This window comes from Adiantum capillus-veneris, chromosome 22, assembly GCF_014529385.1.
Source record: "Adiantum capillus-veneris isolate H3 chromosome 22, ASM1452938v2, whole genome shotgun sequence".
NCBI classification, from domain to species: Eukaryota; Viridiplantae; Streptophyta; class Polypodiopsida; order Polypodiales; family Pteridaceae; genus Adiantum; species Adiantum capillus-veneris.
Genome location: NC_140952.1, coordinates 113,622,364 through 113,650,296, shown reverse-complemented (window position 1 = coordinate 113,650,296; position 27,933 = coordinate 113,622,364). Strand labels below are relative to the sequence as shown.

At 42.9% G+C, this 27,933-nt stretch overlaps 1 protein-coding gene across 1 annotated transcript; it reads left to right on the top strand.

Moving 5' to 3' along the window:
- The first annotated feature begins 19,238 nt into the window (after positions 1-19,238).
- LOC147430044 (protein NRT1/ PTR FAMILY 8.1-like) lies at positions 19,239-26,525 on the top strand. The gene is made up of 5 exons (XM_086496236.1): positions 19,239-19,756; positions 20,626-20,843; positions 21,939-22,504; positions 23,608-24,199; positions 25,564-26,525. Exons 1-5 carry the CDS (start codon positions 19,531-19,533, stop codon positions 25,930-25,932), a joined length of 1,971 nt encoding a protein of 656 aa, XP_086352362.1. The 5' UTR covers positions 19,239-19,530; the 3' UTR covers positions 25,933-26,525.
- Positions 26,526-27,933: the final 1,408 nt, after the last annotated feature.

Here is a 27,933-nt window from a genome sequence, read left to right as displayed (position 1 = left end):
GTTCGGGGCCGTTTTCTTGTGCCTTTAAGCCATGACGGCTTCTCACATCCTTGGAGGGTGTTTTTGTTGGCAGGCGGATGCTCTTTCGCGGTTTGTTTGGTGCGCGCCATTTCGTTGGTAAGAGCTCACCTGTTCTTAAGAAATGAGTGATTTATGAGAGCATGCAATATTTATAAGGGCCCATTTAAAAAGGGCCCTGTTCACACTAATTTTTTTAAAAGAAGTATTATTTTTTAAATAAACATGTCGCTAAGAATTGGACCCTGCGTTCACGTTTAGTGACTCGCGCAGTATCCACTTTGATCCTTGTCGCACTCTGCATCGCCGCCATGCAGCATGCTTGGTGGGACCTTGCGACATTTGCCACTTGTTGCTATGCTCTTGACGACTCCATTTGTGCACTTCAATAGCAATCTTGGATTGTCGCGCACGCTCCATTGTGAGCTTACGAGCAAATGTTGTGCGAAAAAACCAGTTGAACATCTCCTCCAAATAATTGGATTGCACCATTCCACCACCATGTCGAGTATTTTTGAAGTACACTCCCCTTGCTCGATAATGGGACTTCTCCATGCCTTGAGTGCTAAAAATTTCAAGCGATCCATACTTGTGCATAAAAAATGCACCATGCGCAAACAAGATATGCTGTTCACATGAGCAAACGATCCACATTAGTAAATAAAAACAATCCCTTGTAATGAATACACCATGAATGACTTACCATGTAATGTGTGATGTTATTTTCACCCCAAGAAAGGGTGAAGACCTTGGTAAAATCCACCAAAGCTTCTTGAAATGATTGCCGTTGTTCTTCTGTTGTGCTGTTAAGGCTCATAAGCTTGACCATTTTATCAAAATGGGCCCAAACTTGCTTGCGCTTGTTTGCAAGCTCGCCATTTGAATCATTGTCAGTAGTAGCTTTGCATAACTCCTTCCAAAGCTCCCAAAGGTTACCTGCCTGCTGGTTGGAGCTGCTTTGAGCATCATATCGACTTGGCTTTCCTTGGGAAACTTTCTTCAAAAAGTGTCTAGCTTTTTGTCCACTCATTGACACTTGTTGAGCAATTTCATGGGCCTCCCCTGTGTTCTTTGTAGCAACTATAGACACATTTCCACCATGACAGCCAATGGAATTCAAGAGTACCTCCACTCTTTCGATCGCTTCCTGGGACTTTTCCAACGGTTTCATTGTGAAAGCATAGTCAATGTGGAGCTTCAATAGCCTATCAAAAATACGCATGAATGCGTGTAATGTACAAAAATGTACATTCGATAGAGGAAATCGAAAGATTGGATTCCAAGTGTGGTCCTTTTGATCACGGTCTGGGGCATTGAGCATGGGACATCTCAAAATAGACGCTTCCCATTCTCTACCTTCATCTCCGACATCATGACAATCTAACCCTTGTTCTCCATGCCCTTGCCATGGAAGAATGTAACTGGCCTTTGCAGTGCTCTTATGTGATTTTTGTCCATTAGGTTTATACCCTCGAGTGCAAAATGGACAAGGCATGAGAGAAGAAGCCCCTTGTTTGCAGCCAAGCAAACACTTTATGGTCTTCAAATCCCCACCTAAGTGCCACTCCACATCATAACTACCAAAGCCCTCAATCTCCAACTTCTGACCTGCAATTTGGGAGTGTATTACTTCTGTTATCCATGGAGTTCTCTCAAAAATCCACGAAAGTACTCCATTGGTCTCTTTGGGCACCTCAATAGCACCCAACCACCAAATGTCTTTCTCTGATTGCACGCTAAAAGATAGGGTGGGATATGGCTCGACTGAATCCCTTCGCTTGGTTTGCAGAAGGGCCTCGTTCATTAGAGTGACACTTAGCCTCTCTAACCTTCGGCCTTTCACTATTTGACACTCATCGAGTTTCAGCACAAAAGCGACTTTTGTGCCAAGCACTACAAAATAAATAGTGCTAAGACCTTAAACTTCAGCTTCTATGAAAAGAATAATACCAAAGAAAAAAGTAAAGTGTGTCACCTTCTTCAGGTAACTCGTAAAATCTAAGCATGGCTTCTTGAAGCCTTCTAAGATCCACGAAAATATTGTTCCACATTGTGTAAGGAAAGCCCTTATTCGAAGGTCTTATGGATTGTTTCTTACCTTTTCCCCTTGTCTTTGTTGCGCACGAAGCATAAAGGGAAGTTGGCATTGTGTCCTCAATGTGTAGGTATGTCCCAATGCGGGAGAACACATCTTCGTTTGTGGCCTTCTTTGCGAGCTTGACCTTGTGAGGAACGGGAAATAGGCTTTCCACAATGCCATGTTCTTTGAGGGCATCCTTTAGGAGTTGAAAAATAGCCTGATAGGCTTTGGTGCTGATTCCAGCCTCATCACAAGCTTGTTGAACGTCATCATCATTAACCACATTTCTTAATTTACGCATAAGGTCCTTGGTGACTGCATCCTTAATGTGCTTTCCTCCAGGTGATTGTAAGATAGAAATAACGTCCTCGGTATTGAGACAACTAGTGAGAAGGTTGACTTGATTATCTTGGCTTGTTCCACCACATGCCTCCTGGATGAAGTTTCTAGCAACAAATAAACATAAATGTTAGAAAATAGTGTGAAGTAAAAATGCAGCATGCAAGTAAAGACCAATTCACCTTGTGGCTGTAACTCGTCGTTTACGTGCTCCTTCGGAATGTGCAAGAGTTTCAATGGATGAATACGGGCGTTTGCGTTCCCTTGCACCAAGGGGTGTTTCTTTCAAGTATGTGATGGTGTTTGTAAGCTTCTGGATGTGGGACTCCTTTTCTTGCATTTGTTGTTCAAGACTTTTAACTACCCTCTCCGAAGAGGCAACACTCTCTTGTAATGCCGTCGTCTTGAGGTGAAGAGCTTGACATTCGTGCATCCACATATGCAAAGAAGCACCTGCACCCATACACAGCCGCTTGCAATAGCCTAACAAGCCTGCTTCTCCCCTCCCAAGAAATTGAAGAAATGTGGAAAGGGTATTAAACGGTGGATGGAAGCGGCTTATAGGATCGTAAGGGTACAAATGGCCATCCACCCAAATGTCAACATTGGTCTCACAAGCGGTGCGACGTTCCTGTGATGACCTTTGATCACCTTCACTAGTGGTCTTCGGTGCAAATGCCGTGGGTAAGAGAATATGTATGCTTTTGGTGTGCGGAGTACGTGGTGGTGGAAGCAAACCATTTGTGATGTCCGTGAGCACCATGGAAGCTGTTGCGTGAGGAAGCAAATGATGAAAAGATAGAGGGGGAAGGGTAGAGAGGCCGAGCAGGATGGGAGGAGAGAAGGAGGGAGGGAGGGGAGGGAGAGATTGGGGAGGAGGAGGAAGGTAGGGGCAGAGAGGGAGAGGAGAGGGAGAGGGAGAGGGAGAGAGGAGGGAGGAGGGAGGAGGGAGGAGGATGAGAGAACAAAATGTTTATTACTTTTTGGGGGAAAAGATTTTTGAAAAAATGGACTTTCTAAGCTTGTGGGTTAAAAAATGGGTCAAAAAATGATTTTTGGATATGTATATATGTTGGGAGGGAGTTTTAAGTAAAAAATAAATAAAAATGAAATTTTTTTATAAAAAGTCAAATTTTGACTCTTTTTGACCCACGGAATTGCTGATGTGGACACACCCCTATGCTTCCTTCACTTTAAAAAAAGCTAGAGAGAGAAAGCAACCCTTTAGGTCCACATCCTACATTTGTCTAAAAAAAAGGCTAGAAAAGCCTACTCAAAACTACCTTCTTCAATGCCCTTGCCCCCTAAACCCCACACAACATTAGCCTTAATCCCTAAAAATTAGGATTCCTTACAAGACCCATGCAAGGTTCATATTTCTCCTAATGTTTGCTGCGTTTGCAGAAATCTGATATGGTTGCTTCTTTGCCGCCTCTTGAAGCACCTGTCAAACATGTTTGTGAAGGCTGTATTTTGGGTAAGATGCAGCGTTCTAAATCTCCAAAGGATGGTTCAGTTCGGGCCACATGCACGTTGTAGCTTGTGCATAGTGATGTTTGTGGGCCCATGCAAACTCCGTCCTTGGGCAATTACCTGTACTTCGTGACTTTCATTGATGATTACTCCAGGCATGCATGGGTATTTCCGCTTAAAGCAAAGTTCGATTTTTTTATGTGCTTCAAAAAATTTCTGGCTATGGCTGAAAATGTCTCGAAATGTACTATGGGCACCCTCCGTTCCGATCGAGGGGGGGAGTATATGTCTCATGAATTTAATGCATTTCTGGCTAGTCGTGGGATAAAACACCAATGTACAGTGCCTTATACACCTCAGCAAAATGGTGTTGCTGAGAGGAAAAACACGTCACTAACGGAAATGGCACGATGTATGGTCAAAAGTCAAGCTTTACCGCATTCTTTTTGGCTTGAGGCCATCATGTGTGCCACTTATGTACTAAACAGGTGTCCTACGAAATCTTTGCAGTCTATTACTCCATATGAAGCATGGCATGATAGAAAGCCTTCTATTGAGCACATGCGTGTTTTTGGCTGTTTGGCATATGCTTTGGTGCCACAAGTGCAACGTAGAAAATTGGATGATAAGGCTGTCAAATGTATTTTTGTTGGTTATAGTGCTGAAAGCAAAGGTTACAGGTTGTATCATCCGCAAACAAAACGTATTCTGGTTTCTCGGGATGTAGTGTTTGTGGAAGATTCTGTTCAACCCTTGTTGTCATGTACTAGAGACAGTAATGTAAGCTCACAGGACATTTATGACACTTTGTTGCCTCTTTTCAGTGGTGGAAATACGAATGTAAGCTCCAATGAGGCAAATGTACAGCCTATGGGGGTTTCTGAAAATGTTTTAGATCAGCCTATTACCGATGCATATGTACATGATGTACTTGATGAGGAAAGGGCTGAAAATGAGCAGGCTAGAGGTATGCCAAAATGGCTGGTGCACACTTTGCGTGACAGTAAATTGGATGCACCTGTGTCTAGTCGTACTCGTTCAGGCTCTCGCCATGCATCTTATGCATCGGATTGTTATGCTTTGGCTGTGTCTAGCTTACATGATGTTGAGGAGCCTCTGTCTTTTGATGAAACACAGAATTCAGGAAATTGGATGGCTGCCATGCAATCAGAATATGATGCACTTATAGAAAATGACACATGGACTTTATGTGATTTGCCTCCTGGCAAAAAGGCCATTGGTACGAAGTGGGTTTACAAGTTGAAACGCAAGCCGGATGGTGATATCGATCGCCATAAGGCTCGACTTGTTGCAAAAGGTTATGCACAACAAAAAGGCATAGATTATGAAGAGACTTTTGCTCCCACTTGTCATATGACTACTGTACGTTTTCTATGTGCATTGGCAACTCATTTTGGTTGGGATGTACATCAATCAGACATTGTTACTGCTTTCTTGAATGGTGACATATTTGAGGAAGTTTATGTAACGTAGCCTCGCGGTTTTGTCATAAAAGGACAAGAGGACAAAGTGTGCAGATGTAAGAAGGCTTTGTATGGGTTGAAGCAATCTCCTCGTGCTTGGTAGGAGAAAGTTGACACTCATTTGGTTAAACGAGGCTTTCGTAACAGTCCAACAAAAAGCACATTGTATGTAAAGCCTGAGGGTGATGTACTTCTCATTGTGGTTCTTTATGTTGATGATTTGCTGATCACTGGACCAAATGAGAGACATATTGCTGAATGTAAGGCTGATTTGAATGCTACTTTCAAGATGAAAGATTTGGGACTATTGCATCATTACTTGGGTATACAGTTTAAGCAGTGTGATGGTGGTATTGCCTTGTGTCAGAAAAGTTACATAGAGACATTGCTATGTAAGTTTGGACTTGAGGATTGCAAACCTATTGCCACTCCCATGGAAACAGGTTTGAAGTTGAGTCTACATGATGTTGGCAATCCTGCTGATGTCACTCTTTACCAAACTGTTGTTGGTTGCCTCATTTATGTATGCAACACGAGGCCGGATATTCAGTTTGTAGTCTCACAGGTCAGCAGATTTATGCATAGCCCAGGGTCTAAGCATTGGCAGGCTGTCAAGAGGATTTTCCGCTACCTTAGTGGCACTTTATATCTTGGCTTGTTTTATCCCAAGGGGGGATCATTGCCGCCAGATTTACATGCTTTTTCGGACTCAGATTAGGCTGGTTGTTTTGACACGCGAGTGTCCACAAGTGGTTTTTGTTTCATGCTTGGCAGTTCATGTATATCATGGTTGAGCAAGAAGCAACCTACGGTGGCCACTTCGAGTTGTGAAGCTGAGTAATGTCATAATAATCAATATCTAATTCTCCTAAATGATTTTCTCATATTAAACTGATCATTTAATGTGGGGAAGTGCCAAGGGAGAAAAAGCTAGAATATTGGTTAAGTTAGCAGACCGGCCACAGTAGGGATCCAAAGGAGGGAAAATAGGGATCCAAAGGGGGGGCCATCTGCAAAAGAGCCATGTGAAACAACGGGCTAAAAAGACCCTAAGGTTCAGCCCATTAAGACTTCCAAAATGCTAAGGTTCCAAAATTCAAAGGTTGTGTCCAAAGGTCAACCTTAGGGAAAATTGGATGCTTAGTGTGTGTGCCCAAAAAGTCTTTCTGCATCCCTACATGGGAGGGGGCGATCCCCAAAGCTAGGGGATGAGAGAGAAAACCACACACACACACACAGGCTCCCTTTACACAAAGGGAATGAGGGACACATGTCAGCTCCCTAGGCCAGATGCCCACAAGGTGTGCCCAATTCCTATTGGAAGACCCTTGAAGTGGACCAATGAGAATTAAGCTAGAGTAAATCTAGTTTAATTAATTTAAAAACATTTAATAAAAGAAACCAATAAGAATTAAGTGTCCTAGAAGACTATTGGGCAGTCTCCCAAGGGGTCCAATGAGCATTCAGAAGCCCCATGGCTTGCCTGATTCCTATTGGCCAGGAGGCAAAGGGGTCCAATGAGAGTTTAGTTTAATTATTTAATTATCTAAAGCTCTCACAAAAGGGGAAAGGGGGACACATGTCAGAAGGCTATCACTTATGCTGCTTAATTCCTATTGGCTTGACCTGGGGAGGTCCAATGAGGAAAAAGCCAGCCTAACTTAGCAGCTAGGGCTCGCCCAAGAGAGAGGGGGGGCTGATTTTTGCTGGGCATTCACTCTCACACTCTCACACTTGACCATGTGTGAAGAAAAAAAACACTCTATCTCCTCCCAAGCTTTAATGGAGAGCTCATCACCTACTCCAAGCTTGTGAGATAGAAGCCTACATCAACACTCTCTTGGCATGTGGATGCAAATCCAACCAAGAGCCAAGCTTCAATGCATGCTCATCTTCTCTACCAAGCTAATTACTAAGCTAAGCTATGCTAATATGAGTGATTATGTGAGGAGATGTACTTCTTTCTCGTAAGATACTTCTTTTTCCTCTCAATCTACTCTCATACCCTGCTAGCTCTCACCATCTTCGAAGGTGTGTGAGGTCTTGGGTCTGAGAACGGGGATAATTCAAGTTGTGTTTGATTAAGTGTTTTGCTTGGTGTATGAAGCTTCCATCTTCATTGCACTAGCTAGTCTTGAAGGAACACAAAGAATTGTATTGTACAATGTCTCTCTTGATGGGAGAAACCATAATACAAAGCCTTTTGGAGGGGGGACCGGCTCCATGCAAATCCGGTCCTCAACTGTTGTCAATAGTTTAATTGCTCTCTCTTTTGAAAGTATTGTCGATGCTATCTAACTAGGTGTTATGCTTTTTGTTGCTCTCTCCACCCAAGCACTCTTGTAATTCTCATTAGGAATCTATTCTAATGAAATGCCCACTATGTTCATGCTAATTTCCGCTACAAATAAGATTTTAGGCCATTAAATGTTACATTGGTATCAGAGCTCAAGGTTTCTCTTTTCTTGCTCAAGAAGGGAGGTCCTCAAGCTAGCTACAAATGGTTGGTATTATTAATTGCCTGTGAGTAAGTAGAATAGGGATTTTTCAGCCTTGCAGTGCGCCTGCCTTTGTGCAGTTAACGGGGCATCACCGTCGAGAGCTATGGTCTTAATAGTGGAGTCCTACGGGGCTTGCCTACGGCTTAACCACTATTGAGCTATTAGAAGCTTGACAGGAGCCGGTGCTGTTTTGGTGTCGAAAGACCCTCTCTTCTATTCCTTGCAATTAATGGTATTCGAGCCGCGGGTACAGTAGCTTGAGTGCTTTTTCTAAAGGGGTAAAGAGGAGTAGCAACTAGGGCCTGAAGTGCCAAAGTACACCTAAAAAGTTTACACCTAAAAATTGTTAGAATGGCTGACAATATTAAAGAGAGTGAAATTAATGTTGATAACTTTGATTTTGCTCATGAGCAAGCTACTAATGATGCTTCAATGCTTGTTAATTATCTTGTTTCTAGGCTTCAACAAGCCATGGGCAATCCATCTCTCCAAAGTGAAGTGCAACGGCAGCTCCGTGCTCACGGGATTCTCCAAGCTCATCACCATGACGAGAGAACACCTAGGAAGCCTCCTTGTGAGACTACCAAAAGAGGTCTCTCTCCGATTCGGGAAGAAGAAGAGAATCCATATGAAGGGCTCAAGAACTTACTTCTTGATGATGCATCTCCTTCCCAAAGGAGAACTCAAGAGCCTCCACCGAAGGAACGAGAAAGAAGCGAGTCTCCCACCACCTCGGCGGAGATGGCTCCACGAAGACGGCGGGCTAAACGCTCTCCATCACCACCAAAGCGGAGAAGACCATCACACTCTTCTCCACGCCATAATTCAAAGAGGGATGATAAAAAGCAAGAGAAGAAAAAGGCGAGAAAGAGGACACCCTCTTCTCCATCTTCTTTATCCTCTTCCTCTTATGAAAGCTATGGTGAAGACGACAAAGATCAAGACAAGAAAAAGGCGAGAAAGAGGTCACCCTCTTCTCCACCTTCTTCAAATTCTTCATCTTCTGAAGAAAGTGATGGCGCAACTTTTGAACCATCAAAAAGAAGAGGCCATAGGAAATCCTATGCCGCATGGAAGAGGTCGTCCAAGCTGAAGAAATTCAAAGAGGGAGGGAAGAGCATCTCTTTCCTTACCTATGATGGCACCTTCGGTGCTACAAACAAAGTTTTGGCCTTTATCCAGCAATTCGATGCGGCGTTTGGAGATGAGGGTTTCATGGAGTCCTCTAAGCTACGCCATGTAGCTATGCACTTTCAAAAGTCCGCCAGACAATGGTGGTCTAGCCTACGAGCCAACGGTGAAGCTCCACGAACATGGAAGGCTTTAAGAGCTTCCATTATGAAGCAGTTTTTGGCCACCGATGCCAAAGACAAAGTACTCACCGAATGGCGAAGCTTAAAGCTCTCTCCCAATGAATCCATCCACAAATATGTAGACAAGTTTTGGGACCTACAACTCAAAGCCACTGTCTTCAAAAAGTTGGATTTTGGAGAGCAAAAGCAGCAATTTTTTGCGGGCTTAACCGAAGAAATGGCGGAGTATGTCAACTCCCAAAGGCCACGTACCATATCGGCGGTAATACACCATACTATGGTGGCCTCGCGAATCAATTTCCAAACGGGGGGTAAAAGAAATAATAAGCCCCCGGAAAACAAAGGTACCAATGAGCCTAAGGGGAAGGACAATGTCCAAAAGTCTCCTAAGGGCAATTCCAACAAAGCTAAAGAGAAGGGAGTTTACAAAGGAAAGAATAAACTCTCTCCTGAAGAGCTTGAGCGTTATCGTAAAGATAACCGGTGTTTCAAGTGCGGCGAACAAGGGCATGCGTACCGCGCTTGTCCCCAAAAGAACAACCGCCAAGATCCTCCTAGAGCTTCTTTGGTTGAAATCCAAGAGGAGGAGATTCACCAAACTCACCACAAAGGATCTCCTCTATGCCATGCTTGGGGAAAGGTAAGAGAACATGATGCTTTTATTCTCTTTGACCCTGGTTCTACTCACAATTTCATATCTATGGAGTTAGCCACCAAGCTAGGCATACAATCCTACGAGATGGGAGATATCCTACCCGCAGACAGTGCCTTCAAGGGGCAAGAAGCTTCAGTCACTCCCTTAATCGGGAAATTGAGGCTTCATGTCCAAGGCTATGTGGACAAAGAGGATTTCTTTATCTCTCCTCTCAAGCATGAGGATGTAATCCTAGGGGCACCATGGTTTGACCGTTTGGCTGCCCATGTTAAATTTCCTGAAAGGAGAATCTCCTTTAAGTTCAGGGAAAAGGACATGTATATAGATGCTAGGGAGATGGGTAACACCATCCCCATTGTACATACACCAGCTTTCAACAAGTCAATAAAGAGCTCTATTTCCGTGTACATGATTTTTGTTAAAGATTCTCAAAATGAACCTAATGCTTTAGCAAAAGAAAATAAAAGCAACCAAAAGGAATTAGAGTTATCCAATTTTCTCAAGGGGTTTCAAGATGTCTTTATTGACGACATCCCTTGTGAGCTACCTCCTAAACGAGGTAATGACGACCATGCAATTGAACTTCTTCCAGGAAGTTCACCGCCTAACAAACCTCCTTATAGAGTTTCTCAAGCTCAACAAGAGGAGATTATGCGGCAAGTGCATGAGTTAATTGAGAAGGGCATGGTTAGGCCTAGCTCATCTCCATTTTGCTCACCTGTGCTATTAGTGCAAAAGAAAGACGGCACATATCGTATGTGTGTCGACTATAGAGCACTAAATAGGATCACTATCAAGAATAGGTTTCCCGTTCCACGGGTAGAAGACCTATTTGATAAGCTACAAGGATCGACCTACTTCAGTAGGATTGACCTAAAAAGTGGCTATCATCAAATAAGGATAGTTGATCAAGACATTGTAAAGACCGCATTTCGTACTACATTTGGTCTTTACGAATACATTGTCATGCCTTTTGGCTTGACTAATGCACCAGCCACATTTAACCGCTTGATGGAGAAGCTGTTCAGACCTCATCGAACCTTCACTGGAGTGTTCTTTGATGATATTATCATCTACTCTAATTCATTAGAGGAACATAAGCAACACCTCCAGGTAATATTTCAAGTTTTAAGAGAGAATAAACTTTATGTTAATCGAAAGAAAAGTGAATTTTTCTTGCAAGAGATTCAATATTTAGGTCACATTATCTCTCAAGATGGAATCCAAATGGATCCATCCAAGTTAGAGGTAATAAAAGGATGGCCTAAACCAAGGAATCTTCATGAACTAAGAAGCTTTATAGGTATGTGTGCATACTATAGACGCTTCATAGAAAAGTTCTCACAAATTGCGGGACCATTACATGACCTAACAAAGAAAAATGTTAGGTATACGTGGTCTGCTAAGGAGAACAATGCTTTCGAAAAGCTTAAAGAAAAGCTTATCTCTCAACCTGTGCTTACACTACCGGATCTCTCAAAACCATTTGAGGTCCAATGTGATGCTTGTGGTGATTGCCTTGGGGCTGTTTTGCTCCAAGAAGGGCACGCCATAGGCTATGAGAGTCGAAGACTCGACCCTGTTGAGCAAGCTCTAGGCATATACGAAAAAGAACTCCTTGCAGTTCTACATGCCTTAGACTCATGGAAGCACTATTTATTGGGGACTCCTTTTATTCTGCGAACGGATCACCAAAGTCTTAAGTACTTCATGACGCAGACCAAGCTCTCCGACAAACAAATGAGGTGGGCAAATTTCCTTTCGCAATTTCATTTTCATATTGCTCACATTGCTGGCAAGCATAATCAAGTAGCTGATGCACTCTCAAGACGACCGAGAGTGAATGCGGTTTCCATAGCAACTCACAATGATCTATCTTTAATGATAGATGAGTATGCTATTGATCCCGATTTTAGAGATGTGATTTCAGCCCTTGCCTTAGGGAAGAAAGAAGAACCATTTACTTTACAAGATGGCTATCTTCTCTATGGCAATAGACTCTGCGTTACTAACTCACTACGTGAGAAAGTAATGTATGAATCTCATGCTCCCCCATATGCGGGGCATAGAGGGATTCAGTCTACCCTAAAGGGAATTGAAACATATTTCTATTGGCCTACCATGAAAGTGAACATACATGAGTATGTTTCCAAATGTGTGGTATGTCAAAAGACAAAATTTGATAGAGGGAAGCAACTTGGATTGCTTCAACCCTTGCCAATTCCTAATTCACCGTGGGAGAGCATATCCATGGATTTTATCTTTGGATTGCCTAAGTCTATCCATGGGAATACGGGAATATGGACGATAGTAGACAGGTTCAGTAAACAAGCTCATTTTATACCTGTCAAAAAGACTATCAAAGCCCATCAAATGGCAACCCTCTTCATTTCACAAATTTTCAAGTACCATGGCTTGCCAATGTCCATAGTGTCGGATAGAGATCCTAGAATGACCAGTAATTTCTGGAAGGGTCTCTTTGAGAATTTAGGAACAAGGCTAAACTTCTCTTCGGCCTATCATCCACAAACTGATGGCCAAAGTGAAATAGCTAACCTAACTATTCTCGATCTACTAAAAGCCTATGTAACGGAAGTAGATCAAAGATCCCAATGGGAGAAGTACTTACCCTTAGTAGAGTATGCTTACAATAACACTGTACATACTTCTACAGGAAAAGCACCTTTCGAGGTAATTGAGGGAAGATCAAAAAGTCCCTTGCTACTTAAGGTACATGGGAAGATCTTCGCTGCAGATGAGTATAGCCGAGACCTACAAGAATCTTTCCAAAAGATTAAGGATGCTATCTTTATCTCACAGCAAAGGCAAAAGGCTGCTGCTGACAAGCACAGAAGAGCCCAAGCCTTTAAAGAAAACGATTGGGTCTTGTTAAAGTTTCCCAAGGCTCGCTTAAGGCACACGACGGGCAAGAATCCTACGGGCCACCAAAAGTACTATGCTAAACTAGCAAAAAGGTACTATGGTCCCTTCCAGATTCTTAGGCCAATCAATGAGATGGCCTATCAACTTAAGTTGCCCAATCATTGGCTCATACACAATGCTTTTCATGTGAGCCTCTTAAAGCCTTACAAAGGAGAGCCACCTCAAGAACCAACTATTGAAGACCCACCGGAGATCGAGGACCACGAGGAGGTGCTGCAGCCCGAGTCCATTCTCCGACATGAAGACAAGGTATTAAGAGGCGGTAAGACTATCCGACGATATCTTATTAAGTTTAAGAATTATCCTTTTGAAGATGCTAGATGGATGCAAGGCATACAATTAAAGGATAACCTAAACCTTGTCAATGCTTACAATGCTTCCCAAGAGTAAGCAAATGTACAAAATGTTAAAAAATGAACAAAAATTTTTGTCTTATAAGACTCTCTTTTTCTTTATTTGTGCACAAAAATAAAGTAGTATGCATGCTTAGATCAAGTTTGTGGAGACGACGTCTCCCAAACACCAAGTAGAGCTTGTCACTCTACTATGGAAGACTGATAGGACTAATGTGCAGACATGCTTGCGGCAGCCTCAGGCTCTCAAGCGCCAAATGGACTAGTCATCCATTATGGAATGATGTCGTAGGGTAACATAGGGATCCTCTACCCACTAAGAAAAGGACTCATGCATATGCTTTATCTTCTCTACACCATAGTCGAGGACGACTATGATTTCAAGAGAGAGGTAATGTCATAATAATCAATATCTAATTCTCCTAAATGATTTTCTCATATTAAACTGATCATTTAATGTGGGGAAGTGCCAAGGGAGAAAAAGCTAGAATATTGGTTAAGTTAGCAGACCGGCCACAGTAGGGATCCAAAGGAGGGAAAATAGGGATCCAAAGGGGGGGCCATCTGCAAAAGAGCCATGTGAAACAACGGGCTAAAAAGACCCTAAGGTTCAGCCCATTAAGACTTCCAAAATGCTAAGGTTCCAAAATTCAAAGGTTGTGTCCAAAGGTCAACCTTAGGGAAAATTGGATGCTTAGTGTGTGTGCCCAAAAAGTCTTTCTGCATCCCTACATGGGAGGGGGCGAGCCCCAAAGCTAGGGGATGAGAGAGAAAACCACACACACACACACAGGCTCCCTTTACACAAAGGGAATGAGGGACACATGTCAGCTCCCTAGGCCAGATGCCCACAAGGTGTGCCCAATTCCTATTGGAAGACCCTTGAAGTGGACCAATGAGAATTAAGCTAGAGTAAATCTAGTTTAATTAATTTAAAAACATTTAATAAAAGAAACCAATAAGAATTAAGTGTCCTAGAAGACTATTGGGCAGTCTCCCAAGGGGTCCAATGAGCATTCAGAAGCCCCATGGCTTGCCTGATTCCTATTGGCCAGGAGGCAAAGGGGTCCAATGAGAGTTTAGTTTAATTATTTAATTATCTAAAGCTCTCACAAAAGGGGAAAGGGGGACACATGTCAGAAGGCTATCACTTATGCTGCTTAATTCCTATTGGCTTGACCTGGGGAGGTCCAATGAGGAAAAAGCCAGCCTAACTTAGCAGCTAGGGCTCGCCCAAGAGAGAGGGGGGGCTGATTTTTGCTGGGCATTCACTCTCACACTCTCACACTTGACCATGTGTGAAGAAAAAAAACACTCTATCTCCTCCCAAGCTTTAATGGAGAGCTCATCACCTACTCCAAGCTTGTGAGATAGAAGCCTACATCAACACTCTCTTGGCATGTGGATGCAAATCCAACCAAGAGCCAAGCTTCAATGCATGCTCATCTTCTCTACCAAGCTAATTACTAAGCTAAGCTATGCTAATATGAGTGATTATGTGAGGAGATGTACTTCTTTCTCGTAAGATACTTCTTTTTCCTCTCAATCTACTCTCATACCCTGCTAGCTCTCACCATCTTCGAAGGTGTGTGAGGTCTTGGGTCTGAGAACGGGGATAATTCAAGTTGTGTTTGATTAAGTGTTTTGCTTGGTGTATGAAGCTTCCATCTTCATTGCACTAGCTAGTCTTGAAGGAACACAAAGAATTGTATTGTACAATGTCTCTCTTGATGGGAGAAACCATAATACAAAGCCTTTTGGAGGGGGGACCGGCTCCATGCAAATCCGGTCCTCAACTGTTGTCAATAGTTTAATTGCTCTCTCTTTTGAAAGTATTGTCGATGCTATCTAACTAGGTGTTATGCTTTTTGTTGCTCTCTCCACCCAAGCACTCTTGTAATTCTCATTAGGAATCTATTCTAATGAAATGCCCACTATGTTCATGCTAATTTCCGCTACAAATAAGATTTTAGGCCATTAAATGTTACAAGTACAGGGCAGTCTTCACAGCTACGGTTGAGTGTGTATGGCTCAGACGCCTTATGGCTGATTTGGGTGTTGGACAGGACACTGCCAACACTATCTACACTGACAATCAGAGCGCATTGGCAGTTGCGAGGAACCCAGTTTTTCATGCTCGCACAAAGCACATTGAGGTGCATTGCCACTATGTCAGGGAGAGGCTCTCAGCAAGAGAGATCAGTTTGGCTTATGTGCCAGCATAGGACAACCTCACAAAGGCATTGTCTCGTGAGAAGCTTGAAGCTTTCCGCAAAGCTTTGGGCTTACTCCCCTTTGTGGACTGATCCTGTCCTCAGGGCATGGCACTTCCCTTTACTCATGTGCCAGCTCTCGTTCACCGCATCACTCCAGGGGGGATTTGTTACCATATACATGTGGTAGTGATGTGTGTGAACACACTAGGAATTTCGAGGAATTTTTTTCCTCTTTAGGAGGTTTTTTCCCCCGTGCATTGTATATACGCCCATCACTCTGGGGCTATCTATCTTTCCATTGCACACTAAGTTATACACTCGCTATTGTGTGCCTTGAGCTTCCTTCGTCTTCTCCAAGCTGTGTGTGTTTCTCTGCAACCCTAATTTCAACAAAATATGTAAAGTTCACCACCACTGTTCATGGACACAAAAAGTCTTTTGACTTTCCACTTTCATATGTCTTTTGACCTTCTTTTTATCTGTCTTTTGACTTTTCACCTTCATCTGTCTTTTCATTTCCTTAACTTGCACTTCACTTAGACATTAAATATGTTTTGAAAGAATTTTTATTTTCCTGAGATTAGAGAGACCTAATAGCTAAAAATATGACTTAGTTTGTATATCTTTTGCTTAAGGATTGGTGTACAAAGATTTGTGTACGTTTGGGATAAAGGTTTTTCCAATCGCTGGAATTTTTATTATCAAAAACCAAGGGAAGAGGGAAACCATAAAAACATTGAAGATCCACACATGAGAAAAATAGAGTGCTTTGGCTTTTTGGAAGCCAGATAGGGAGGCAAAAGTAAGACTTTGTACTTTCCTTGACTTATGGCAAACATTAAACACGGAAATAGTTGACCATGAGCATGAGTCATGCCTAATGTGTGAACAGAGAGACATGATGCAAGAAATAAATTTTGGGTCAAAAGAAGCTCCATGAGAAAAGACTTCACAAGGCAAGAATTCCAAGGGGGAGAAAAATAAAGAAAGATCTCAAAAGTGGTGGGTGTGGAATCACATGGGAATTGGCTTGGAAAAGGGAGGTCCTTCAAAGGAAGTGGAGGAGAGTATGAAGGGGCCTCCACAGGAAGGGGTAATCGTAAGATTTTTAAAGATTTGGTCGATAAGGCTTGTGCTCACTCACACATACGCCATGGCGTGAGGGGTAGCTTGTGTAAAATCCAATTGCAAAGTGCAGTTAGTGGAGGGGGTAACTCAAAACAGTTAGCCCTTCCGTGTGGGGGTCCCCTATATGTTGGACTCCACTTTGAAGATGCACTAGGGGCCTTCCATTAGGGAGTTATGATTGAGATTAGGTGTGGAGTGCGAGGAGTATCAAGCATTGGAGAAGTTGGTGAACGAGGATAAACTACGAGTAAACGCCCTAGTTCACCAACTTGTTTCGAGAGTCGATATTCCTCGTGCTCTCCCCTAGACCAACCCATGTCATTTGGAGACCTATGTGTGTGCACGCACACACACACATGCACGTCTTGTCGGTCCTTTCATTGGAGAATTATGGTTGTGATTAACGTCTAGGAGTGTGGGGAGTCTCATCCATCGGATTATGTTCATAACAAAGGGTGAACTAGGCCGACTTATTTCACCAACTTGATTTGAGGGGCCACGATTCTCCATGATGTGTGACGCCTAATCTCAACCATAGATCTCTCAGAAACCACCCCATGCCATGTAAGGTCATGCATGTGTGTGCACACATGCGCACGCGGGGTGGAGAGAGAGAGAGAGAGAGAGAGAGAGAGAGAGAGAGAGAGACAACTTAGCTTTTACAGAGTACGCACTTGAAATAAAAGGTGCTTGAAATAAAGGGATATGCAACTACTATGATTGGTATTATTCAAGTGGAATCATTATAAACATTTGGAATCATTCAGTGCCTTACCATATTTCTTCACAGTAAGATTTGACCCACTTCTTGAAATGGATATGCATTCTTTGTAGATGCTCTTGTTTGGTGAGAGAGGACTCAAAAGCACTCAAAAGCATGGTGGATCAAAGCTGACTAACAACACAAGCTTTTCATGATGGAAGCTCTCAACTAATCTCTTCATATATGGTGGATCAAGTAATGACCATATGAATGCAATGAAAAAGTTGTCGATATGACTAGTCGATATCCACTCTTTTGTAGATGTTGGCCCTAATTTTTCTTTTGGGGACGAATTGATCATATGTTGTAAAGCCCGTGCACTCTTCTTTAGATTCACATGTGGGACTCTGCCTCCTTTCTTCTTTAGTGTGCTTCCCAATTGTCATGAGCGATAGGTATGTGGCAAAGTGACTAGGTTGGTGGAGGACGTCATCCCCTTTGGCGAAGTTACCCTTTTATATTTATTTAAACTTGTGCAGCACAAACAATTATGGCATAATTGATCACAATACAATTGATTAATTGTTAATCTCTTGATGGAAACAAGCCCTAGGAATCCATATACCCATGAGGAGAGGTGCAATCAAAGATAAAAACATTATTGCACAAGTGGCAAGCTCCCAATTTGAAGCATGAGCTGGCTAGATATTGCTTGGTGGTGTAGATTAGGGGAAATTACTAAAGAAGAGCACTTGTCGCAAAAGGATCATAGTCTATGGATTTGTTTATAGAGGAAAGGGAGAGGAAAGGGGTTTTTAAAAAGCTAAGAGAAGTAGGTTTTGTCCTTAACATCAAACTCTCCTTAATACATAAAGAGTAATGTCTCTGTTCCCCTTTGTTGAGCTCAAGATCTCAATGATTAGAAAGATGTGTGATGGTGTTTGTAGGCATGGTGTGTATGTGTGCCTCGTCCATTCATGAGACAAGCGGGGCCGAGCACGCAAATGCACATAATTATCTGCAATTGGCTCTAGGCAAATTCAAATTTGCAAAACTTTAAGCACGTTCGGTGTAGTTTTGCCGTGCGATTTTGAAATTTGCCCCGGTAAATGGTGTCCAAAAAAAGGCAAGAATGGATAATACACCCATCGAAAAGCTAAGTGGTATGTGAACGGGGTGGTGGATTAGAGGAAGAGGATTAAAATGAGGAAAGGGGGGGACATAAACAAAGGGTTAGAAGCAATGTGGAAGTTAAGCAAAAGACGAGAAGCTAGAGTGGCATGTTTGCAATGAAGGGTTAAGTGCTTTTGACAAGGCTTTTGGATCACGTTTGGCTTCTTTGAGGCTATAGGGTACGCTTTGGATGGAGACACCAAGCGCACACACAAACACATAGAGAGAGAGAGAGAGAGAGAGAGAGAGAGAGAGAGTATATCAATATGGGTCCAGCATTGAGGATCTTCTACAGACGCTACTACATCATTGCCTTGGCAGAGGCTAGGATGTAGTGGGGAGGAGAGAGAAAATGTGTGTGTATGAGAATGAGAGAGAGAGAGAGAGATAGAGAGAGAGAGAGAGAGAGAACCGCGGTGTCGTTTAGTGTTGAGATAGACAAGAGCATGAGATCGAAGGCTTGAAGAGGGACTAGGCTGTACGAGAGAGACAGAGAGGAGAATTCCCAATAAGATTCTTGTAAAGACGCGACCACCAACAATCACTGTGGCCGTTAGTGCGCACAACAAAAACCAGGCACTGTAGATAGACAGAGAGAGAGAGAGAGAGAGAGAGAGCTTCGCCTCCCCATAGGAAGGCCCAAGGTCGTCCCAAGCTCACCGGCAAGCTACTCCGGCGGCCAATCACCAACCTTCACGTGCGCCAGGCAGCGAATAAGCGAAGGACACGTACTCACCCACTAGCGCTGCTCATGACTGCAGCCCACTACCAGAAGCTACGGCGCTACGCAGCCTTAGTCTCCGTCAAAGCTCCTATTGCGAGCTGGAATGCGCAGAGAGAGAGAGAGAGAGAGAGAGAGAGAGAGAGCATCCTCTCACATACACATAGAAACTTAGAAAGAGAGAGCACCCACTCTCTGTTTATCCCCCTTTCTTTTAAAAGCCCCTCTCCTCGCATTTTTCACAGATTCCCTGCTGCCTGCCCACCCTCATCCATAACCCACAAAATCTGTCCATGCATTGCCGGAACGCGCAGCAAGAAGACAGAATTGCCTCCCGCCATCAAGCCTTGCAGCTCTGCCACAATTTCTGCAGAATCCCCTCGCCGCAGCTGTACTTTTCAACTGTCTTTGAGATAGCTCCTTCAGAACCATGACCCAACTTGACTATGGCAAGAAACAGCCAATGGCAGAGCTGGTAGAGGTCGACGTACGCCCAAAAGGACTTGTATCTCCAGCTCATGAAGACCACCACTTGAGCTATGGTAATCCTGTGGCCACAGCTGATGACCGAACCCATGACGGCTCTGTCGATCTTAAAGGCCATCCTGTCTCCAAATCCTCCTCTGGAGGCTTCAAGGCTGCCTCTTTCATTATAGGTAATACCCGCTTGTGGTTGACTAGCAAAAAAATCGATATGAGTCGAGCTCAAACAAACACAGGCACATATTCTTCATAATTTTAAGTACTGGAAACTAGTGTATCAGAGATAATTTGTTTGCAAATGGAGGTTCTTGATTGTGATTATGCACGTGTGTTCGCCTGCGTGTGACAGGGAGAAGATAAAATCGACTACCCATCATGAGGACAACTAAGTTGATATGTAGAAAGAGAAGTTGGAGTATACTTCTTTGTAGAAGCGCAGAGACACATTTTTTAGGCGCGTCCCTTTGCGCACCAATGGAACGAGTAGGATTATCAAAAGATTTGTCTGAGCTAGGAATACTTCTTTGTAGAAGTGCAGAGACACAGTTTTAAGGCCCGTCCCTTTGCACTAGGAATATCAAAAGTATCTGTCCGATCTAGGCCTGGCAAAAGTCATACCTTTTCACTTCATGTTTGGACAAGCAATGCAGTTAGGGCCATTCCATATCAAATTTGTGCCATGAAGCTGCATAAAATTATGGAACTAGATAATGCAATTTCGTCTCATATCATAATTGCTAAGATGTATTCAATAGTGTTATGTTACTGTCTTTATTTAACCTTTAATTATTGAAGTTTAATTTCATTTCTGAATTTTCTGCCCATTGAATGAGTGCTATTACGAAGAAAAAACAGTTTGTGTTAGCCTTGCTTTCAATCTATTACCAAATGAACACATACATATATTGAATGACTTTCACACTCACAGACCGCCTGATTTTTTCTCATGTAAGGCTTTTGCATCCAGCTGAATTTCACACCCCATGCTCTCTGCCAACTCTGCATGCTCTTTCCATTAAACTTCACCGTGGATTTTTTGTAGGTGTTGAGCTAGGTGAGAGGTTGGCTTATTACGGCATCCTATCCAACTTATATGTATATTTAACCTCTGTACTCCGAGAGAGTCTTCCAGTGGCAGTGAAGAATGTAACCAACTGGTCCGGTGTTACATTGGTGATGCCCATTGTAGGCGGTTTCGTTGCTGATGCATATGTGGGCAAATACTGGACAATTGCAGTCGTCTCTGGAATCTATGTCCTGGTATGCACCTAAAAATTTCCTTGAAAAATTAAGGTTGAACTTTATGAACACAAGTCTCTATAAACTTAACTTTAAATCAAGTATAATTTAGCCGTTTCGTGAATCAAACGAAAAAGCAGCACAAATAGAGGGTGCAATCTCTCACATGCATGATACTAAGAATGAATATGCTTTGCTAACCAGAAGCTGCAATGGAGTTTCCAGCGAAAGAATGATAAAAGTTCCTACTAAAATCAACAAAAATATCCTCTTATAAAATCTGACAGGAATTCCCATGTCATTGACTTCTGGCAGAAAGTTTCCTGCTTCCTTAAAACCAAGAGTTCATCCTGCAAAAACCACATTACACTTATAACCATTATTCATGAATAAGTTGAAGTCCGGAAATTCAACGTTACATAAACTAAATTGATTCAAATCCCTAGGGGGTTGACTACTTCCTTCATAGGAAGCAATACACTTAAACCTTCTATAGCTTTTGGGAAAGGGAGCAACCACTAAAAAGCCATCATGAAAGTGGGTGTTGGGCGTGACCAGACTTACCAGGTATCAGATAACCGACGACCGTAGTAGAATGTTGAACATCAAGGCAACCTTCCTCTTTCCCAGGTCTGCAGTACTACAAGTTTCCATCACGAGTGGAATACCATCCATTCCATCTTCAGTGTCTCCACAATTAAGGTTGGCTCTTTCACTTTTTTCTTACAGGAAGCCCCAACACATCAATTCGCTCCCCTCCTGATGTCAAGACAAACAAACATGTGAAATCTTTAGCTGAAAGTCTCAACACGTATGAAACACGAAGCAGAAGAACCTGAGCCCAAAGCACATCCTCTTGGGTTTGTCATAGAAGCACAGCAATGAGAACGAGGTTAGCTTAAGGTAGTTTACTCCAAATGTGAACAATCAGTTGCATGGACTAATACATGTGTGAAAGCGTGCAGTAAGTGTAGAGATGAATATTCAATACATACACACACACACACACACACACACACAGAGAGAGAGAGAGAGAGAGAGAGAGAGAGAGAGAGAGAGAGAGAGAGAGAGAGAGATTTCCTTCTCACCAACTACTGATAAAATTTGTGATTCAAGGGGTTGCTGCTGCTGACACTATCAGCTTCTGTTCCGTCGCTTAAGCCATCGTCATGCAAGGTGACAACAGCAGGGGTATGTCCAAAAGCGAGTAAAGGCCAAGTGGCCTTCTTCTTCATGTCACTTTACTTGATATCTGTAGGCACAGGTGGGATAAAGCCCTGCTTGGAGGCATTTGGGGCAGACCAATTTGATGATGAAGACATGACTGAACGCAAACAAAAGAGCTCTTTTTTCAATTGGTGGTATTTCGCCCTGTGTATCGGTGGCCTTTTAGCAGTCACTGTGCTAGTTTGGCTCGATGACAATGTGAGCTGGGCACTAGGGTTCGGTATTCCCACCATTGTCATGATGATCGCATGCATCGTTTTTTATGTGGGTACACGCCATTACCGCCACAAGCTTCCTGGTGGCAGTCCCCTTACTCAGATTGCACAAGTCCTCGTCGCATGCATTCGCAACCGGCATGCCAAACTTCCATCCCATCCCTCCTCCCTGCATGAAATTTATACTGACCCCTCCATGCCTGCTTCCAGGAGGCAGCTTCTACACACCGACAAATTCAAGTGAGTAATCTTTCTCTCAGCAATTATGTTAGCATCAGCTTGTACTTTAGCCTGACTCTTGTGGTCAGGACAACTATTATTCTATTATGTTAGCATCAGCTTGTACTTTAGCCTGACTCTTGTGGTCAGGACAACTATTATTCTAAGGATGAAGTCCCATACGCTTAACCAGCTTTCATCTCATTTATTGATGGGCACCAATCCTGGTACCGTCACAGTTGGGGGGGGGGGGGTCAGGGAGCAGCGAATCAAGACCATCAAAATTCAGGTGGCATTCTACAGCGGAATTTTAGCATAAAGCAGACGGATTCCGCCACATCAGCTCCCAAGATTTCGCTCCAAGACTTCCAACCACTGCATGCCTCGTCAGCTCTCGTCAGTAATCCACTGACGCCAGGCAGCCAGCCAATCTTTTCCATGTCAGTAGTGGGAAAAGGCTGCAGCTGCTACAATTAGATTTTTGCCAACTCAGCGTTCGGAGACACCTACACTGCATCACCTCAGCGCTAAGCACTAGGCACTGGCTGGCCCCCCTCCCCCAAACTGTGACGGCCGGGAATGGTCACTGCACGACCGTTCCCGGCCGTCAGTGACCATTGACGCCAGGCAGCCAGCCAATCTTTTCCATGTCAGTAGTGGGAAAAGGCTGCAGCTGCTACAATTAGATTTTTGTCAACTCAGCGTTCGGAGACACCTACACTGCATCACCTCAGCGCTAAGCACTAGGCACTGGCTGGCCCCCCTCCCCCAAACTGTGACGGCCGGGAATGGTCACTGCACGACCGTTCCCGACACCATTGAGGCAAGCCTGCTTTCAAAGTAAATAAAACTGGCATCTTATATACACAGGGCTAAGAAAGAAGAAGTCTATCAGCCTGATGAGTGACCTTAGCTCCTAGCTCAAACCTCCATAAAAGAGACGTGGAGTAAGCGTACCATACGCTAACATTATCAGTGGCCAATAGGTATCAACATATGCACTCTCACACACATGAGCATACTAATAGGTATCAACATATCAGCATAGGTAGTCAATATACTGAGTTTCTCTCGTTGCTTTTTTTTGCCTGAGTTTATAACAACTGACTAGCACTCCACTCCAGGTGTTTTGACAAAGCTGCAGTCGATATAACTTCCAATGTGGGTGGAAATCAACATGGAATCAGCCTTTCTGGGCGCCCCAGCGCATGGAAGCTATGTACTGTGACACAAGTTGAAGAGGTGAAGCTTGTTGTAAAGCTACTACCAGTATGGCTCACCACATTTGCCTATGGAGTAGTGTTTGCACAGACAGCAACCTTCTTTGTGAGCCAAGCGGCGACAATGGACCGCGCAATGGGGAACTTCCAAATCCCACAATCTACTTTTCAAGTGTTCATGACTTTCACAGTACTGCTGTTATTGCCCTTGTATGATAGAGTGTTCGTCTCTATGGCACGAAAGCTGACAGGTAATGAACGAGGCATCACCATGCTGCAAAGAATCGGCATAGGCTTGTTCTTCTCTTTCTTGTCAATGGTGGCAGCTGCCCTCGTGGAGGCTAGAAGGCTGAGGGTGGCCTCGCGCAATGGGCTCCTTGACAGCCCAAAAGTTACCTTGCCCATGTCTGCCTTTTGGATAATACCACAATATGTCCTGATTGGTATAGCAGACGTGTTCACACTTGTCGGCGAGCAGGAGTTCTTCTATGATCAGGTAATAGAAACTTATCCGCTCAAAGCTTCATAGGTAAACTGTCTGTTTAATCATGATAACCAATGCAAGTGGCTGTTAGAAACTTTTCATGAATTCAAAAATTTGTGCAAAAAATTCAAGCAAATTCAAACAATCAAGTATCATGAACACGGCATTAAGGCCTTGCGATAAGATCAGAATTTTTTTTAAACAAACGTATGCATAAGTGCCACAAGCCCTCACTCAACTATCCCACCTGCAAGTTCTATGGAAAATCAGAACATGAAGAAGAATGACTGAAGCTTTCAAAGTCCCACAAAAATGTAAACTGTACTATCTACATTGGCTATAATGGTCAGAATGGCCAGCACTGAAGCTTTCAAACTCCCAAAAGAGATGTAAACTGTACTATCCACAGTGGCTATAATGGTCAGAAGACAAGATTTGCCACCTCGATTGCATGTTTACACTTCACCAAGTTGTGTAATTTCCAAAAGTTGTGCCAATGCTTTAAGTTGACCTGTTATTAGCAGCAGAAGGGGTCCATCCTTTTGCACTGTTCTTATAGTCATGACACAGAATGGAAGAGAACACAAAAGAAAAGACTATCAAGAAACACACTACCAACTGGAAGCACTTTGTAAAAGATTTTAAGCTCACAGGCCATAAAGTGATGAACTCTGCTGCAGCACAACCGGTACTCACATTGACTCACATTGCTCTTAATGAGCTTTATGGAACACCATTTAAGACAAGTTAACACAAGCTCAAAAATTGTAACGTTAACCACGAAATGATAAGACTGCAATCCCCCTACAAGGATAGAACTTTTGGCATGCATTTGACACCAAAGCTATCAAATCTCTATGAGATTTAACCCATACTGTTGTACATTATGGTGTTCTAGTGAAACCAGTAAGGATCCATGAAGTACCCAACATCAAAAGCATAAGTGCCACATTTTAACGACCTCAACAAGATCCCAATATAAAGTGCTCAATTTCTTGCTGATAAACTGCTGCAATCGAGAATTCTAATTGAGTCAAAAATCTCAAGAACGTTTCTAGAGCTAGGCTTGATACTCGTAATCACATGTGTGTATATGTTGGGGTGTAGATGCATGCAGCATTCTTGTACAAACATAGATTACCTGCATGAATTTGCACCAAAGCATTCTTTCCCATACCCATGATTGATGCAACCATCACAAGACTCTGAACTTTCTAAGATTAAAGAGGATAAAGATGATCCAAGGGAAAATATCTCAGTAACTACCATCTGGTATTTTTCGAGCTGTTTAACATCCTAATTTCATTGTCTTGCTCGCAACTAATCCTTTGTAACACACATTGCAAACAATTATGAACGAATGTGTGGGTGAGTAGGTGCCAGACAGCATGAGGAGCTTGGGTATGGCATTGTACCTGAGTGCAAACGGCATGGGAAGCTTCATAAGCAACCTGCTGCTGACAATTGTAAGCGCTACAACGGGGAAGGAGCCATGGTTTCTGGCAAGCAACCTGAACCGGTCACGCGTCGACCTCTTCTACTGGCTCCTGGCGGTGCTGAGCATACTCAACTTGATGGCATTCATCGTGGTGGCGTTCTTCTATGAGTACAAGAGGGTGAAGAGCCCTCTTGCAGGGGGGCTCCACAACGGCATGGCTCCTGCGCATACGGGGTTGAGCCACAAAGACAGTCTACAACGCTACCATCATCGCCCTTCCAACGCTAGCAGTACCTCCTCGCAATGACCCATATCTCTGTGTATATACTTGTAACAAACAATACATATAGTAATTTAATAGCTAGATTCGAACTCGGACCATGAAGATGGAAATACAATCCTATTCACAGATTGGGTTAGAAAAGGGATTCAATACCTCTTCTAAGATAGAACAGGTTTGCATTGGGAACACAATGTCTTCACAAATTGGGTTATGAGAAGAACTCACTACTTCCTTTGTGCTAGTGCCTTTGGTGAGGAGCAGAATGTCCCCTCAAATCTGCCCTAAAGCATTGGTACCTCTTCTTGGGAGCACTATGTCATCACAAATCTGGCTAGAAAAGGAATTCACTACTTGCTTGCTACCCTCTTCTTATTGTAATGTTGCAATATTGCCCTGTCTATTGTTTTGTAATCTTCCTCTTTTGATAATTTGATTAGGGCACATTATTTCTCTCCATCTCTCTCTATCCTAGTAGAATCCTTCTTTCTTCCATGCTTCCTTTTTTTCCCACTACATCTCTACCGTCTATGTAAAGGTTACTAACAATATTATTAACAGTCATTATTAATGCTCTTTCAATCACGTGCCAAATAGCATGTTTATGACCAACAACACCATGTGCAGTTTCTTTTGCTTTTGTTCGAGTAGCTCCCAATGATTCAAAAGTGGGGTGCTCTTCAACTAGATGCTCTTGATATTTGAAGAGGTGATGAAGTTCTAAAATATTTGAGGCTGATATCATAAGATTTGTGTCTCCATCCTACTTCTCTCAACCTTGCTTTTAGCAAAGTATCTTTTGTGTATGTAAAGCTCGCTCTCTAATTTATATGTAATAAGACATTGAGTTGTTGGAAGCCACTATGAGGATTCCCTTTTGTTTGATACCATACCTTAGTAAAGAGCTTGGAGAAATTTATTAAACCAGTGTGGTCAAGATATTTAAGCTTTTCATCAAGCAATGCAAAAAACCCCTCAAATTTACAAGAAAGCATCTACAAGGCTTTGAATGCCTGATCTCAAGTTACAAATGAGCGCTCTTTTTATAGATGCCCATGCCGAGATGTGATCATGTTGGTATCTTACTCAAGTGAGCAAGCTCTCTCTATCTCATGAAGCTTTGTGTTTTGAAGTTGATCTAACCATTTTTCCTTCTTTTCCCCCTTATGTGCAAGAAAGAGACTAAGAATGATCCTATCATAATTGATGATGCTAGAGAATTGATGAAAACCAATTCATGGAAATGGCATGCCTTTGGAGTAATGTAAATATCTCTTGTTGTGAAGAATGCCTAGAGTAATTTATTGTGGATTTTAGAGTATACTTGATGATTTGTTTTAATTTTCATATAAGAGGGAGCAAAAATCAACTATTTAAATAGTGGGGTGTAATGACATAAGTTAAGAGACACATAAAAAACTACGTTGTTCAGTACAACCACATAAGTTATAAAATCATCCTAGAAAACTTTAGAGGACACCATGCATTAGGACTTCAGTTTTGGCCTAGCATAAAATGTTAGGGTTCATTTTTTACTGGGCGAACACCCATCACTGACCGTACTACTTACCTTATCTCTGTTCTTTGGTTATATAGAATAATAAGGAGTTGTGAGTTATTATTCCAATCCTGACTAAGAGATCCACCCAAACTCTCTTCGTTCTTTTTCCTCACACAACATGTTGAGCATGCATGCATCTCTGCACGCATGCTTCACAAGTGGTATGAGCGCTTCGATGATCGTCTTGCTATTTTTGATGTGCGTGCCCAGGCTTCGAGGTGAGCTAAGGCTTGTGTCTTCGTGTGGATTAATTTTTTGTGGGCACGCCACTGAGCAAGTGAGCAAACTTTGAAGAGAAGCACTGGAGATTTGCTATGCAACACGAAGGCATAACGTAGCATTGAAGAATTTTTAGACTTCTGCAACTAACGCTACCCACAGAACCATAGTGCTAGAAAATAAAACTTTGTAGCACTGAGTACAGAAAGAAGCTCTAGAGAGAGAGAGAGAGAAGCCTTGCTACATAG